The sequence below is a fragment of the Oncorhynchus clarkii genome, chromosome 21 (genome assembly GCF_045791955.1).
Source record: "Oncorhynchus clarkii lewisi isolate Uvic-CL-2024 chromosome 21, UVic_Ocla_1.0, whole genome shotgun sequence".
Taxonomy (NCBI): Eukaryota; Metazoa; Chordata; class Actinopteri; order Salmoniformes; family Salmonidae; genus Oncorhynchus; species Oncorhynchus clarkii.
Genome location: NC_092167.1, coordinates 34,180,515 through 34,199,448, shown reverse-complemented (window position 1 = coordinate 34,199,448; position 18,934 = coordinate 34,180,515). Strand labels below are relative to the sequence as shown.

At 45.9% G+C, this 18,934-nt stretch overlaps 1 protein-coding gene across 1 annotated transcript in view; it reads right to left on the bottom strand.

Annotated features, from left to right (window-relative positions):
• Positions 1–18,934, bottom strand: part of LOC139379423 (fibroblast growth factor 11-like) — a 133,417-nt gene that overhangs the window by 43,614 nt on the left and 70,869 nt on the right. The window contains exon 3 of the mRNA XM_071122235.1: positions 13,213–13,316. Coding sequence (XP_070978336.1) covers positions 13,213–13,316 — 104 coding nt within the window. The remainder of the gene's footprint in view (positions 1–13,212; positions 13,317–18,934) is intronic.

Below are 18,934 nucleotides of genomic sequence, written 5' to 3'. Positions count from 1 at the left end.
TCATGCCACCAGGGATCTCCTCCAGTCCTGTTCTGTACCATGCCACCAGAAAACCAGTGTAGTACGAAACCATGTCACCAGGGAACCAGTCCTATACGATACCATGCCACCAGAGAACCAGTCCTGTACTGTACCATGCCACCAGAGAACCCTTCCTGTACTATTTCATGCCACCTGAGAATCAGTCCTGTACTATACCATGCCACCAGGAAACCAATCCAGTGCTATTTCATGCCACCTGAGAACCAGTCCTATACTATACCATGCCACCAGAGAACCAGTCCTGTACTATTTCATGCCACCAGGGAACCAGTCCTGTACTATACCATGCCTTCAGGGATCCAGTCCTGTACTGTACCATGCCACCAGAGAACCAGTCCAGTCCTCCTCCATGCCACCAGATAACAAGTCCTCTTCCATTCCACAAGAGAACGAGTCCTCTACTTTACCATGCCACCCGTGAACCAGTCATGTACTATACCTTGCAACCATGCAACCAGTCCTGCACTATACCATGTCCCCAGAGAACCAGTCCTATACTATACCATACCAACAGATAACCATTCCTGTACTATTTCATGCCACCAGGGAACCAGTCCAGTCCTGTCCTATAACATACCTCTAGAGAACCAGTCCTGTACTATTTCATGTCCCCAGGAATCCAGTCCTGTCCTCTACCATGCCACCAGAGAACCAGTCCTATACTGTACCATGCCACGGGAGATCCAGTCCTGTACTTTTTCATGCCACCTGAGAACCAGTTCTGTCCTATACCATGCCACCAGAGAACTAGTCTTGTACTATACCATGTCACCAGGGAACCACTCCTGTGCCATACCATGCCACCAGAGAACCAGTCCTGTATTATATCATGCAACCAGGAAACCAGTCCTGTATTATATCATGCAACCAGGAAACCAGTCCTGTATTATACCATGCAACCAGGGAACCAGTCATGTATTATACCATGCCACCAGAGAACCAGTCCTATACTGTACCATGCCACCGGAGATCTAGTCCAGTCCTCTTCTGTACCATGCCACTTGAAAACCAGTGCAGTACGAAACCATGTCACCAGGGAACCAGTCCTATACCATACCATGCCACCAGAGAACTAGTCCTGTACTATTTCATGCCACCTGAGAACCAGTCCTGTACTATACCATGCCACCAGAGAACCAGTCATGTACTATAACATGGCCCCACAGAACCATTCCTGTACTATTTCATGCCACCAGGGAACCAGTCCTGCACTGTACCATGGCACCAGCGAACCAGTCCTCGACTGTAACATGCAACCAGGGAACCAGTCCTGTATTATACCATGCCACCAGAGAACCAGTCCTGTACTATTTCATGCCACCTGAGAACCAGTCCTATACTATACCATGCCACCTGAGAACCAGTCCTGTACTATTTCATGCCACCTGAGAACCAGTCCTGTACTATACCATGCCACCAGAGAACCAGTCCTGTACTATACCATGCCACCAGAGAACCAGTCACGTACTATAACATGGCCCCAGAGAACCAGTCCTATACCATACCATACCACCAGAGAACCATTCCTGTACTATTTCATGCCACCAGGGAACCAGTCCAGTCCTGTCCTATAACATACCTCTAGAGAACCAGTCCTTTACTATTTCATTTCCCCGGGAATCCAGTCCTGTCCTCTACCATTCCACCGGAAAACCAGTCCAGTACTATACCATGCCACCGGAGATCCAGTCCTGTACTATTTCATGCCACCAGGGATCTCGTCCAGTCCTGTACTGTATCATGCCACCGGAAAACCAGTGCTGTACGAAACAATGTCACCAGGGAACCAGTCCTATACTTTTTCATGCCACCTGAGAACCAGTCCTATACTCTACCATGCCACAAGAGAACCAGTCCTGTACTATTTCATGCCACCTGAGAACCGGTACTATACTATACCATGCCACCAGAGAACCAGTCTTGTACTATTTCATGCCACCAGAGAACAAGTCCTGTACTATTTCATGCCACCTGAGAACAAGTCCTGTACTATTTCATGCCATCAGAGAACCAGTCCTGTACTATACCCTGCTACCAGATAACCAGTCCTATACCATGCCACCTGAGAACCAGTACTGTACTATACCATGCCACCAGAGAACCAGTCCTGTACTATTTCATGCCACCTGAGAACAAGTCCTGTACTATTTCATGCCACCTGAGAACAAGTCCTGTACTATTTCATGCCACCCGAGAACCAGTCCTATACTATACCATGTAACCAGAGAACCAGTCCTATACTATACCATGCCACCAGAGAACCAGTCCTGTACTATTTCATGCCACCAGAGAACCAGTCCTTCACTATTTCATGCCACCAGGGAACCATTCCAGTCCTGTCCTATAACATACCTCTAGAGAACCAGTCCTGTACAATTTCATGCCACCAGGCAACCAGTCCTATACTGTACCATGCAACCAGGGAACCAGTCCTATACTGTACCATGCAACCAGGGAACCAGTCCTGTATTATACCATGCAACCAGGGAACAAGTCCTGTATTATATCATGCCACTATGGAACCAGCGCTTTACTGTACCATGGAAACAGTCCTGTATTATATCATGCAACCAGGAAACCAGTCCTGTATTATATCATGCAACCAGGAAACCAGTCCTGTATTATATCATGCAACCAGGAAACCAGTCCTGTATTATACCATGCAACCAGGGAACCAGTCATGTATTATACCATGCCACCAGAGAACCAGTCCTATACTGTACCATGCCACCGGAGATCTAGTCCAGTCCTCTTCTGTACCATGCCACCTGAAAACCAGTGCAGTACGAAACCATGTCACCAGGGAACCAGTCCTATACCATACCATGCCACCAGAGAACCAGTCCTGTACTATTTCATGCCACCTGAGAACCAGTCCTGTACTATACCATGCCACCAGAGAACCAGTCATGTACTGTAACATGGCCCCACAGAACCATTCCTGTACTATTTCATGCCACCAGGGAACCAGTCCAGTCCTGTCCTATAACATACCTCTAGAGAACCAGTCTTTTACTATTTCATTTCCCCGGGAATCCAGTCCTGTCCTCTACCATTCCACCGGAAAACCAGTCCAGTACTATACCATGCCACCGGAGATCCAGTCCTGTACTATTTCATGCCACCAGGGATCTCGTCCAGTCCTGTACTATTTCATGCCACCTGTGAACAAGTCCTGTACTCTACCATGCCACCAGAGAACCAGTCCTGTACTATTTCATGTCCCCAGGAATCCAATACTGTACTTTACCACGCCCCCAGAGAACCAGTCCTGCACTATACCATGTCCCCAGAGAACCAGTCCTATACTATACCATACCACCAGATAACCATTCCTGTACTATTTCATGCCACCAGGGAACCAGTCCAGTCCTGTCCTCTACCATGCCACCAGAGAACCAGTCCTATACTATACCATGCCACCGGAGATCCAGTCCTGTACTATTTCATGACACCAGGGATCTAGTCCAGTCCTGTACTGTACCATGCCACCGGAAAACCAGTCCTATACTATACCATGCCACCAGAGAACCAGTCCTGTACTGTACCATGCCACCAGAGAACCCTTCCTGTACTATTTCATGCCACCTGAGAATCAGTCCTGTACTATACCATGCCACCAGAGAACCCTTCCTGTACTATTTCATGCCACCTGAGAATCAGTCCTGTGCTATTTCATACCAACTAAGAACCAGTCTTATACTATACCATGCCACCAGAGAACCAGTCCTGTACTATTTCATGCCACCTGAGAACCAGTCCTATACTATACCATGCCACCAGAGAACAAATCCTATACTATACCATGCCACCAGAGAACCAGTCCTGTACAATTTCATGCCACCAGGTTACCAGTCCAGACCTCTACCATGCCACCAGAGAACCAGTCCTATACTGTACCATGCCACCAGAGAACCAGTCCTGTACTATTTCATGCCATCTGAGAACCAGTCCTGTGCTATACCATGTCACCAGAGAACCATTCCTGTACTATTTCATGCCACCAGGGAACCAGTCCAGTCCAGTCCTGTCCTATAACATACCTCTAAGGAAACAGTCCTGTACTATTTCATGCCACCAGGGAATCAGTCCAGTCCTATTTTGTACCATGCCACCGGAGATACAGTCCTGTACTTTTTCATGCCACCAGGGATCTCCTCCAGTCCTGTTCTGTACCATGCCACCAGAAAACCAGTGTAGTACGAAACCATGTCACCAGGGAACCAGTCCTATACGATACCATGCCACCAGAGAACCAGTCCTGTACTGTACCATGCCACCAGAGAACCCTTCCTGTACTATTTCATGCCACCTGAGAATCAGTCCTGTACTATACCATGCCACCAGGAAACCAATCCAGTGCTATTTCATGCCACCTGAGAACCAGTCCTATACTATACCATGCCACCAGAGAACCAGTCCTGTACTATTTCATGCCACCAGGGAACCAGTCCTGTACTATACCATGCCTTCAGGGATCCAGTCCTGTACTGTACCATGCCACCAGAGAACCAGTCCAGTCCTCCTCCATGCCACCAGATAACAAGTCCTCTTCCATTCCACAAGAGAACGAGTCCTCTACTTTACCATGCCACCCGTGAACCAGTCATGTACTATACCTTGCAACCATGCAACCAGTCCTGCACTATACCATGTCCCCAGAGAACCAGTCCTATACTATACCATACCAACAGATAACCATTCCTGTACTATTTCATGCCACCAGGGAACCAGTCCAGTCCTGTCCTATAACATACCTCTAGAGAACCAGTCCTGTACTATTTCATGTCCCCAGGAATCCAGTCCTGTCCTCTACCATGCCACCAGAGAACCAGTCCTATACTGTACCATGCCACGGGAGATCCAGTCCTGTACTTTTTCATGCCACCTGAGAACCAGTTCTGTCCTATACCATGCCACCAGAGAACTAGTCTTGTACTATACCATGTCACCAGGGAACCACTCCTGTGCCATACCATGCCACCAGAGAACCAGTCCTGTACTCTACCATCCCATCAGAGATCCAGTCCTGTACTATACCATGCCACCAGGGAACCAGTTTTGTACTATACCATGCCACCGGAAATACAGACCTGTACTTTTTCATGCCACCAGGGATCCAGTCCTGTCCTGTACTGTACCATGCCACCGGAAAACCAGTCCAGTACTATACCATGTCACCAGGGAACCAGTCCTATAGTATACCATGCCACCAAAGAACCAGTCCTGTACTATTTCATGCCACCAGGGAACCAGTCCTGTACTATTTATTGTCCCCAGGAATCCAGTCCTGTACTATACCATACCCCCAGAGAACCAAACCTGTACTGTACCATGCCACCAGAGAACCAGTCCAGTCCTCTTCCATGCCACCAGATAACACGTCCTCTTCCATGCCACAAGAGAATGAGTCCTCTACTTTACCATGTCCCCAGAGAACCAGTCCTGTACTATACCATGCCACCAGAGAACCATTCCTGTACTATTTCATGCCACAAGGGAACCAGTCCAGTATTTTATGAAACCAGAGAACCAGTCCTGTGCTGTACCATTCCACCAGGGAACCAGTCCAGTCCTGTCCTATAACATACCCAGGAATCCAGTCCTATACTGTACCATGCCACCGGAGATCCAGTCCAGTACTTTTTCATGCCACCAAGGATCCAGTTCAGTCCTGGACTGTACCATACCACCAGAGAACCAGTCCTGTACTATTTCATGACACCAGGGATCCAGTCCTGTACAATGTCATGCCATCAGAGAACCAGTCCTGTACTGTATCATGCCACCAGAGAACCAGTCATGTACTATTTCATGCCACCTGAGAACCAGTCCTGTACTATACCATGCCACCTGAGAACCAGTCCTGTACTATACCATGCCACCTGAGAACCAGTCCTGTACTATACCATGACACCAGGGATCCTGTCCTGTACTATACCATGCCACCAGGGATCCAGTCCTGTACTATTTCATGCCACCAGGGAACCAGTCCTGTACTATACCATGTCACCAGGAATTCCAGTCCTGTACTATACCATGCCACCAGAGAACCAGTCCTGTACTCTTTCATGTTCCCATTAATCCAGTCCTGTACTATACCATGCCCCGAGAGAACCAATCCTGTTCTGTACCATGCCACCAGAGAACGAGTCCTCTACCATGCCACCAGGGAACCCGTCCTGTACTATACCATGTCCCCAGAGAACCAGTCCTGTACTATACAATGGAACCAGTCCTGTACTATACAATGCCACCAGAGAACGAGTCCTCTACCATGCCACCAGGGAACCCGTCCTGTACTATACCATGTCCCCAGAGAACCAGTCCTGTACTATACAATGGAACCAGTCCTGTACTATACCATCCCACCAGTGAACCGGTCCTGTACTATACCATCCCACTAGAGAGACAGTCCTGTACTTTTTTATGAAACCAGGGAATCAGTCCTGTACTGTACCATGTCCCCAGAGAACCAGTCCTGTACTATACCATGCCACCAGGGAACCATTCCTGTGCTATACCATGCAACCAGGGAACCAGTCCTGTACAATACCATGTCCCCAGAGAACCAGTCCTGAACTATACCATGTCCCCAGAGAACCAGTCCTGTACTATACCATGTCCCCAGAGAACCAGTCATGTACTCTTTCATGTCCCTAGAGAACCAGTCATGTACTCTTTCATGTCCCCAGAGAACCAGTCATGTACTATACCATGTCCCCAGAGAACCAGTTCTGAACTATACCATGTCCCCAGAGAACCGGTCCTGTACTATACCATGTCCCCAGAGAACCAGTCATGTACTCTTTCATGTCCCCAGAGAACCAGTCATGTACTCTTTCATGTCCCCAGGGAACCAGTCCTGTACTATACCATGTCCCCAGGGAACCAGTTCTGTACTGTACCATGCCACCGGAAAACCAGTCCAGTACCATACCATGTCACCATGGAACCAGTCCTGTACCAGATCATGCCACCAGAGAACCAGTCCTGTACTATACTGTGCAACCATGGAACCAGTCCTGTACTATACCATGTCCCCAGTGAACCAGTCCTGTACTATACCGTGCAACCATGGAACCAGTCCTGTACTATACCATGTCCCCAGAGAACCAGTCCTTTACTATTTTATGCCACCAGGGAACCAGTCCTATGCTATACCATGCATCCAGGAAACTTGTCCTGTACTATACCATGTCCCCAGAGAACCAGTACTTTACTATTTTATGCCACCAGGGAACCAGTCCTATGCTATACCATGCATCCAGGAAACTTGTCCTGTACTATACCATGTCCCCAGTGAAACAGTCCTGTACTTTTTTATGCATCCAGGGAACCAGTCCATTACTATACTATGCCACCAGGGAACCAGTCCTGTACTGTACCATGTCCACAGAGAACCAGTCCATTACTATAATATGCCACCAGGGAACCAGTCCTGTACTGTACCATGTCCCCATTAATCCAGTCCTGTAATATACCATGCCCGAGAGTACCAATCCTGTACTGTACCATGCTACCAGAGAACGAGTCCTCTACCATGTCCCCAGAGAACCAGTCCTGTACTATACCATGCCACCAGGGAACCAGTCCTGTGCTATACCATGCAACCAGGGAACCAGTCCTGTGCTATACCATGTCCCCAGAGAACCAGTCCTGTACTATAACATGCCACCGGAAAACCAGTCCAGTACTATTTTATGGCACCAGGGAACCAGTCCTATACTATACTATGCCACCAGAGAACGAGTTCTCTACCATGCCACCAGAGAACCAATCCTGTACTGTACCATGCCACCAGAGAACCAATCCTGTACTGTACCATGCCACCAGAGTACGAGTCCTCTACCATGCCACCAGAGAACCAGTCCTGTACTGTACCATGCCACCAGAGAACCAGTCCTGTACTATACCATACCACCAGAGAACCAGTCCTGTTCTATACCATGTCACTTGAGAACCAGTCTTGTACTATACCATGCCACCAGAGAATGAGTCCTGTACTATACCATGCCACCAGAGAACCAGTGCTGTACTATACCATGCCACCAGAGAACCAGTCCTGTACTATACCATGCCACCAGAGAACCAGTCCTATACTGTACCATGCCACCAGGAATCCAGTCCTGTACTATACCATGCCACCAGGAATCCAGTCCTGTACTATACCATGCCACCAGGAATCCAGTCCTGTACTATACCATGCCACCAGGAATCCAGTCCTGTACAATACCATGCCACCAGTCTTTACACACACAGGGAGGGAGGCAGGCAATCACACGCACGTCTAACTGGTGTGACACGGCTAGCTAGTCAGCTGTGCTCGCTAGTGGCCTTTCAATCGGTGACGTCACTCTCTCTTTAAATACCTTTAAATAGTTGTTTCCTTTGCTCTGCAAAGGCCACTGCTTTTGTGGAGCGATTGGCGACTGTTGTTGATGTGTGCGGAGGGGTTCTGGTTCAAGCCCAGGTTGGAGGAGAAGGACGGAAGGACGGAAGCAAACTTTAAGGCTAAAAAGACAAGGATTCAATCTTTCAATTGTTTCCATATCAAGTCTCTGTTGATTTTGTGACGTTGTTCTTACACCACACATTCTGTGACGTGCTTTGCCTCTGTCCTTGTGGAGGTGCTTTAGTTCTTTACAGGACAGTGATCCACAGTGTGTTGTTAGAAAGTTTTCAAGACACCACTTTACTTTCTTGACATTGACTGAGCTGAACCTATTTACTCTCTCTCTCTCTCTCTCGCTCTCTCTCTCTCTCGCGCGTGCGTGCTCTCGCTCTCCATCTTTCTCTCTGTGTGTCTTCTCTCCCTCTCTCTCTCACTCGTGCTCTCTCTCTCTCTCTCTCCTCTCTCTCTCTGTCTCTCTCTCTCTAGTACTAGTTGAGTGATCCTAAAATACCAGCAGTAGGTCTGAAGTGGGATGATTTAACTTCTCCTTGATCTGCTGAGAAAGACTTTCTGCTCAGAAAGCTCTCTTCTTTCAATTATATCCTTGTTTACATCCTCAGATCCTGACTTGCTTTCCTGCAGAGAGAGTGTGTTCTCTAGTTAAAGGAGACAAGAGTGGAGGAGAGGAGAGGAAAGGTGTGTGTGTGTGTGTGTGTGTGTGTGTGTGTGTGTGTGTGTGTGTGTGTGTGTGTGTGTGTGTGTGTGTGTGTGTGTGTGTGTGTGTGTGTGTGTGTGTGTGTGTGGCCTCGGAGGAGAACATAATGACAGTGTGTTGGGGCTTTGTTTGCCATAGGGACACATTAATGATTAATGCTGAGAGACTACTGGACCAGTTGTGTGTGCGTGTGTGTTATTGACTGTTCTTAAATTAACCCCACGACTGTACATCAATTGTTTAAAACCACACTCGCAATCCCAGCGCGGTATGCTCTGTACTCTACCTACTACTTCTATATTCTGCGCCAAAGTTATGGCTATCAACGCCTTCCTAACTCACTTTGAACTTGTACACCTTTCTGATTTAAGACATGTTACAGATGCCATATCTTAATTTGACCCAGTTTCACACAGCAGCAAAATAATCCTGCAGCAATGGATATTGTTTGTAGGGGTTGATACATTTTTCATTAGGGCAAATCAAGTCTGAAATGTTGAAGTGGAAATTACAAACTTTAGAAGCCTTTTTAAACCTAATAGTTTGCAAATTCCTGCAACAACATGTTCATCAAATTAAGATGCGGCACTGTACACTAATCCTCTCCAACAGGCTAGTGGAGCTTTCCATTACTACTCTCAATTTTGATGGCAGACTGTCTTTTTGAGACTAATATTGTTGTATGCGTCACGTGCAATGATGTCCGAGGGGGAAAAACTGTGTTCATTGTTTGCAGTAACTTCTTTGTTGTGGTAATATCACAAATGGATGTGGCAGTTTCACCATTAAGGATTCCATCTTTAAGCTTGGAATGGTATTTACACCGAGTGTACCAAACATTAGGAACACCTTCTTAATATTGAGTTGCACTCCCTTTTGCCCTGAGAACCACATGAATTTGTCAGGGCATGGACTCTACAAGTTGCTGTCGGATGCTGGCCCATGTTGACAGCAATGCTTCCCACAGTTATGTGAAGTTGGATGGATGTCCTTTGGGTGGTGGACCATTCTTGATACACATGGGAAACTGTGGACCATGAAAAACCCAGCAGCATTGCAGTTCTTGACACTCTCAAACCGGTGCGCCTGGCACCTACTACCATACCCCGTTCAAAGGCACTTAAATCTTTTGTCTTTCCCATTCAGCCTCTGAATGGCACACACATACTGTACATAAACCATGTCTCAATTGTCTAAAGGATTAAAAATCCTTCTTTATCTGGTCTCCTCCCCATCATCTACACTGATTGAAGTGGATTTAACAAGAGACATCAATAAGTGATCATAGCTTTCACCTGGATTCATGGAAAGAGCAGGTGTTCCTTATGTTTTGTACATTCGGTGTATATTGGCCTTATGCAGAATAGTTAAAATTCTAAAGTATCACTGCATGATATCACACCGTTACCATGACAACCTGGTGACAGTTTGGGAATTTAGCCAGGACCCCGGGGTTAATACTACCTACTCTTACGATAAGTGCCATGGGATTTTTAGTAACCATAGAGAGTCAGGACACACAATTTAACAGCCCATCCGAAAGACAGTACCCTACACAGGGCAATGTCTCCTATCACTGCCCTGGGGCATTGGGATATTATTTTTTTTTGTGTGTTAAAGCGCTATAGTCCCTACCACCTTCCCTTGTTCTGATGCTTTCAGTCCTCTGAGTTACTTGGAGGTGTGTGTGTGTAGTGTATGTGAATGTGTATGGGTTCAGCAGCAGCTAGTGTTCAGGTAATTTGAGGTGAGCCTTCCTTCACACTGTGGAAAAAGACCGGGGAAAAAAAGCTCCCTCTCTTCTCCTCTCTTCAAAGGGATTTTCTCTCTTTCTCTCTTTTGTGATTCTTTTCCCTGTGAAAATAGGTCACTTTTCTTCTGTTTGGAGAATGCCTGGGTAGTATATCCTCTACAGCCGTGTGTGTGTGTGTGTGTGTGTGTGGGAGGGGGGGGGGGGGGGGGTGAAGGTGTGTGTCAAAGTGTGTGTGTAGATTGATCCGCCGGAAAGGCAAGGTGTTTAAAAACTTCACACCAATCCTCTGTATACCCCAGCTCCTGCAGTAGGCAGGCAGTAGGCAGGCAGTATACCGACTTTGAAGTGAACGCACAGATCTACTTCAAATAGAAACTTGCACACTTTATTTACTTCACAGCAGACTAGATGGGAGCATCTCTCTTTTTACCTTCCCTCTCCACTCTCCCAGATCAAGGTGAAAAACCCCTCTTAAAGAGCTGTGGACCAGTACACTGTTGATTGGCCCAAATGGAACCCTATTTTCTATATAGTACCTTATAAGCCCTGGTAAAAAAAAAGTGCATTCAATAGGGAATAGGGTGCCATTTAGGAAGTAGAGATCACCGTGCATTAGACTGTGAGATTTGTAGTGACACTGAAAACTCTATCAATGACTGTTAAACACAGTTCCATAGAGATAATAAACATTAAATCAACAATTTCTCTCTCATCAGGTACTGCATCATCTCTGTGGGTCTGACAGTATTTTTTACTGAACCCTTATTTTACCAGGTAAGTTGATTGAGAACACATTCTGATTTACATCAACAACCTGGGGAATAGTTACAGGGGAGACTGTTGTACACACTGCTATAACAACAGTACAGGTGATAATGTGTAGACTGTTATTGAGGTACACCATTTGCCTTGATGACAGCTTTGCACACCCGTGGCATTCTCTCAACCAGCTTCATGAGGAATGTGTTTCCAACAGTCTTGAAGGAGTTCCCACATGCTGAGCACTTGTTGCCTGCTTTTCCTTCACTCTGCGGTCCAACTGATCCCAAACCATCTCAACTGGGTTGAGGTCGGGTGATTGTGGAGGTGAGGTCACCTGATGAAGCACTCCATCACTCTCCTTCTTTGTCAAATAGCCCTTACACAGCCTGGTGGTGTGTTTTAGGTCATTGTCCTATTGAAAAATGAAGGATAGCCCCACTAAGCGCAAACCAGATGGGATGGTGTATCACTGCAGAATGCTGTGGTAGCCATGCTGGTTAAGTGTGCCTTGAATTCAAAATAAATTACTGACAGTGTCACCAGCACAGCACCCCCACACCATCACACCTCCTCCTTCATGCTTCACGGTGGGAACCACACATGCAGAGATCAGATACTCTGTATCTCACAAAGACACGGCGGTTACAACCAAAAATCACAAATTTAGACTCATCAGACCAAAGGACATATTTTCAACAGTCTAATGTCCATTGCTAGTTTCTTGGCCCAAGCAAGTCTCTTCTTGTTATTGGTGTCCTTTAATAGAGGTTTCTTTACAGCAATTTGACCATGAAGGCCTGATTCACATAGTCTCTTCTGAACAGTTGATGAGGAGATGTGTCTGTTACTTGCTGGTAACTCTAATGAACTTATTCTCTGCAGCAGATGTGACTCTGTCTTCCTTTCCTGTGGCGGTCCTCATGAGAGCCAGTTTCATCATAGCACTTGATGGTTTTTGCGACTGCACTTGAAGAAACTTTCAAAGTTCTTGAAATTTTCCGTTTTGTTTCTCTTTGCTTTTTTGAGCTGTTCTTGCCATAATATGGACTTAGTCTTTTACCAAATAGGGCTTTCTTCTGTATACCACCCCTACCTTGTCACAACACAACTGATTGGCTCAAACGCATTAAGAAGGAATGAAATTCCTAAATTAACTTTTAACAAGGCACACCTGTTAATTGAAATGCATTCCAGGTAACTACCTCATGAAGCTGGTTGAGAGAATGCCAAGAGTGCGCAAAGCTGTCATCAATGCAAAGGGTGGCTACTTTGAAGAATCTCAAATATAACATATATTTTGATTTGTTTAACAATTTTTTGGTTACTACATGATTCCATGTGTTATTTCATAGTTGTGATGTCTCTTCACTATTATTCTACAATGTAGAAAATAGTAAAAAATAAAGAAAAACGCTTGAATGAGTAGGTGTCCCTATGCTGCTATAACATCATAAGAGGTTGCCGTACCGAGGTATAGAGATGTTATAACTATAGTAGAAGTGGTATCTATAGCATTATAATGTTAATAATAATTTGTTGCCTTACCGAAGTGTAGAGGTATCCATCGCTGTTCATCCCAATGTAGAGCCCTGTCTTAGTGCTCTGGATGGCTACTATCCTCAGGCCCACAGGAATCAAGTTGAACTGCACTGCAAAACAGACACAAGGACAAGAAATAGAGGGATTGGGGAGAGGGAGAGAGAGGTGTTAGAGTAATCTGCCCTTGTTTCTTACTAAAACATTCTCAGTGTTTGAAAAAGACAATTGGAGCCTCCTCTCGTTTCATTCCTCCCACCATCCGTCAGAGAGAGAAGGAAGAGAGGGAGAGGCCGCCTGGGGCGATCAAGCTTTTAGAGACGCTTCAGCCGCTTCCTTCGGCGCGCCCTTCTGCCACAAATAACTAAATCTCACCCGAGTTACTTGATTTAAAGGGCGGTAGTGGTAGAGCATTGGACCAGTGGTAGAGCATTGGACTAGTGGTAGAGCATTGGACCAGTAACCGAAAGGTAGCTGGTTTGAATCCCTGAGCCGACAAGGTGAAAAATCCATTGTGCCCTAATTTGCTTCAGGCCTGCCCTACTACTATGGTTGACCCTGTAAAACAACACATTTCATTGCACCTACCCGGTGTATCTGACAATAAAACATATTTTTTTCTGTTTGCGGTAGGGGAGAGAGGGAGTGAGATAGACGGAGATAGAAAGAGAGAGGAGACAGAGGACAGTGGGAAAGAGGGAGAGGCGAATGAGAGGGAGAGAGAGAACAGAAGGCTTTATGCCTCTGGAATACATTACTGAGTGACACCTCTTAAAACAACTCTTAAGAACACTGTAAACACCACATTCATTTAGTTTTCTGTCTTTTTACTGCAGTTGAGTGCATCTCCTCTATTTTGAACCTTTTTAATGTGCATTGTTTTCCATAAAGACACCACACCTGGGTCGATGTAAAAAGCATTATGTGTGTGTTTGTGCGTTGTCACAGAGTCTTGACCATAAGCCCTCTGTGTTGGGGGGGATATGCTAAGTAACATGTTAACTTGAGTGATATTGACAAAACGCCCCTCGGCAACACAACGCTGCGGGAGCCATGCAGATTTTAAACGGACGCCTGAAAGCATTGCGGCGACTGCTGCCGTGACAACCAAAGCCCTCAATGACTGCCCTTGAAGGTCCTAAAAGGTCCCAAAAAAAACCAGCCAGGAATAGTAGCTTTGAATAGGCCATTTAATAGTCAGTTTAAAAATGGAAGAACAACAGCAACAACTGCTTTCGTCTAATAGGGTTTTCTTGCTGAAAGAAAGAGAGTGATGATAGGATGGGTGATGAAGGAGTGCAGGCTGCCCTGGTCCTCTGTATCCCCCCCCCCCCCTCTCCCCCCGCTCTCTCTAGGCCCTGCTTTTATTTGTTCTATCGATCCCTGAATCTCAACCAGGCCGTTTCGCAAATGAACATGGTGTCACTAAAGACCACGGAGAAGGTGACACATAGAAGAGCACACACAGTCCCTCTCTCTTGTCTCTCTCTCTCTCACACACTCACACAGCCATACTTACACGTATAGAATATATAGTACCCCCTACTCACACATGGAGTCTATGACCCTCTGTAACCCTGGACACTGCTACAGACAGACACTCTCTCGCTCTCTCTTCCTTTCTCTCTCATTTTGACCATTCGCTCTCCTGTATCTCAGTTTCACTCTCCCCTTCCCTCTCCTTTCTCCAATCTCCTCTCTTTAACTCTCTCTCTCTCTCTCTCTCTCTCTCTCTCTCTCTCTCTCTCTCTCTCTGTGTGTATCTACATTGCCTTCAGAAATGATTCAGACCCCTCCACATTTTGCTGTTACAAAGTTCGATAAAAATGGATTTTTGTCAACTATCAACAAAAATGATCTAATGTCAAATTGGATAAAGAATTCTAACATTTGTAAAAAAAAAAAAAAAATTAAGTCAACAAAAATAATGCACTACATGACCAAAAGTATGTGGACACTTGCTCGTCGGAACTCTTTAACATGGGGTTGGTCCCCCCTTTGCTGCTATAACAGCCTCCACTCTTCTGGGAAGGCATTCCACTAGATGTTGGAACATTGCTGCGGGGACTTGCTTCCATACAGCCTAAAAAGCATTAGTGAGGTCGGCACTGATGTTGGGCGATTAGGCCTGGCTCGCAGACTGTCTTCCAATTCATCACAAAGGTGTTCGATGGGGTTGAGGTCAGGGCTCTGTGCAAGCCAGTCAAGTTTTTCCCATCGATATTGACAAGCCACTTCTGCATGGACCTCGCTTTGTTCCTGGAGGCATTGTCATGCTGAAACAGGAAAGGCCATTCCCCAAACTGTTGCCACAAAGTTGGAAGCCCAGAGTCGTCTAGAATTTCATTGTATGCAGTAGCGTTCACTAGAACTAAGGAGCCTAGACCAAAACATGAAAAACAGCCCCAGACCATTATTCCTCTTCCACCAATATTTACAGTTGGCACTGTGCATTGGGGCAGGTAGCGTTCTCCTGGCATCCACCAAACCCAGATTCATCCGTCGGGATGTCAAATAGTGAAGCATGATTCATCACTCTAGAGAACACATTTCCACTGCTCCAGAGTCCAATAGCTGCAAGCTTTACACCACTCCAGCCGACGCTTGGCATTGCGCATGGTGATCTTAGGCTTGTGTGCGGCTGCTCGGCCATGGAAACCCATTTCATGAAGCTCCCAACAAACAGTTTGGAAACTGGTAGTGAATGTTGCAATCGAGGCCGGACAATTTTTATGCGCTCACAGTCCTGTTCTGTGAGCTTGTGTGGCCTACCACTTTGCGGCCTACCACTTTGAGTCGTTGTTGCTCCTAGATGATTCCACTTCACAATAACAGCACTTACTGTTGACTGGGGCAGCTCTAGCAGGGCAGAAATTTGACAAACTGACTTGTTGGAAAGGTGGCATCCTATGACGGTCCAACGTTGAAAGTCACTGAGCCCTTCAGTAAAGCCATTCTACTATGTTTGTCTATGGAGATGCATGGCTGTGTACTTGATTTTATACAGCTGTCAGCAACGGCTGTGGATGAAATAGCCAATCCACTCATTTGAAGGGGTGTTCACATACATTTGTATATATTGTGTATCTTGATTTAATATTTTAACATGTATTGATAAGTATTCAACCCCCTTAATCAATACATGTTAGAATCATATTTGGCAGTGATCTGGGTAAGTCTCTAAGAGCTTTGCACACCTGGATTGTCAAGTTGGTTGTTGATCATTGTTAAACAAACATTTTCAAGTTTTTCCATAGTTTTTCAAGCTGATTTAAGTCAAACTGTAACTCGGGACACTCAGGAACATTCAATGTCGTCTTGATAAGCAACTATTGGCCTTTTCTTTTAGGTTATTGTCCTGCTGAAATGTGAATTTGTATCCCAGTGTTTGTTGATAAGCAGACTGAACCAGGTTTTCCTCTAGGATTTTGCCTGTGTTTAGCCATACCATTTATTTTTATCCTAAACAACTCCCTGAAACTTGCAGATGACAAGCATACCTGTACCATGATGCAGCCACCACAATGCTTGAAAATATGAAGAGTGGTACTCAGTGATGTGTTTTTTTGGATTTGCCTCAAACACAACGCTCTCATAAAGTTAATTTATTTGCCAAATTTTGGCAGTTGTACTTTAGTGCCTTATTGCACTAACATAAAACTAAGTTAGGAAGAACGCCTGTATTTAATAGTGAATGGGTGTATTGACACACCATTCAAAGAGTAATGAATAACTTCACCATGCTCAAAAGTATATTCAATGACTGCAATAGGTGCACTTCTTTGTGAGGCACTGGGAAACGTCCCTAGTCTTTGTGGTTGAATCTGTATTTGAAATGCACTGCTCAGCTGAGAGGCCTTATAGATAATTGTATGTGTGGGGTACAGAAATGAGGTAGTCATTCAAAAATCATGTTAAACACTATTATTGCATACAGAGTGAGTCCATGCAACTTGCATTAACAAAGGGGTTGAATACTTATCAACTCAAGACATTTCAGAATTTTAAATTCAGGCTGTAACACAACAACATGTGGAAAAAGTCTAGGGGTGTGAATACTTTCTGAAGATACTGTATCTACTATGTTTTCCACTTTCCTATTAATCTCTCCCTCCCTCCCACCTCTCTCATAACACTCATTCTCTCTACGAGAGTGAGAGTTAGTCCTCCTTTCTCTCTCCATGAAAGGTGTCTCTCTTTCTAATCATATGGATTACAGCAGATAATAGGTCAGCCTGCCGTTTCTCTCTTTCGCTTCCCCTTCTCTTTCTTCTACTCCCCTCTTTCTTTCTCAAGACTCTCCGCGTGGCGCTTTGGAGACTGCTAGGTTAATTAAAGTTGTTAGAGTAAGAGACAGAGGGAGGGAGAGAGCGAAAGAGAGAGATAGAGATGGGTGGGGGGAGATGGGGAGATAGGCGGCTTTGCTGAATCAATCCCAGCAAGTCAATACACAATAAATAAACGAGGAGAACAACAACCAGGGAGGAAGGGGTGATGGATGGAAGGAAGGCATGGAGGAGAGGGAGGATGGGGAGATGGATGGAAGGTATGGAGGAGAGGGAGGAAGGGGAGATGGATGGAAGGCATGGAGGAGAGGGAGGAAGGGGAGATGGATGGAAGGCATGGAGGAGAGGGAGGAAGGGGAGATGGATGGAAGGCATGGAGGAGAGGGAGGAAGGGGAAATGGATGGAAGGCATGAAGGAGAGGGAGGATGGGGAGATGGATTGAAGGTATGGAGGAGAGAGAGGAAGGGGAGATGGATGGAAGGTATGGAGGAGAGTGAAGATGGGGAGATGGATGGAAGGTATGGAGGAGAGTGAGGATGGGGAGATGGATGGAAGGTATGGAGGAGAGGGAGGATGGGGAGATGGATGGAAGGTATGGAGGAGAGTGAGGATGGGGAGATGGATGGAAGGTATGGAGGAGAGGGAGGATGGGGAGATGGATGGAAGGTATGGAGGAGAGGGAGGATGGGGAGATGGATGGAAGGTATGGAGGAGAGGGAGGATGGGGAGATGGATGGAAGGTATGGAGGAGAGGGAGGATGGGGAGATGGATGGAAGGTATGGAGGGGAGGGAGGATGGGGAGATGGATGGAAGGTATGGAGGAGAGTGAGGAAGGGGAAATGGATGGAAGGCATGAAGGAGAGGGAGGATGGGGAGATGGATGGAAGGTATGGAGGAAAAGGAGGATGGGGAGATGGATGGAAGGTATGGAGGAGAGGGCATCAGTGGTCTTTCTGAAGATGTTGTGCTGTATTGAGCCGAGAACGAGAGGATTAGCTGTCTGTGTCATGGAGAGAGTTCAACACATGGACAGGAAGTAGAGGGACAGGAAGTAGAGGGACTACAAGTAGAAGAAACACAGGAAGTATTGCTCATTCTCAACTTCCTGTTTGGGGTGACGGGTGAGAGAGACCTAATACTCGTACTTGCGTCCTAAATAGTAGGCCGTTTGAGTATGTGAAAAATGTAGTTTAATAGTGTGACATTTTGAAGATTGAGTATACTTTCAAAGCCTGGATGTCATACTCATTTTGGCTTTGACAACAGCTGATCAGTTAGATATGGGGACGTACTAGCGAAATCAATGAATAGCGGGAAACAAAGTATTCTCAATATGTGAAAATAAAACGAGTTAATAGTATGTGAATTTTCTTAAATCAAGTATGGTTTAAATGCCAGGATGTTATAGTCATGTAGGCTCTTCATCTAGTAGAATGCACACTT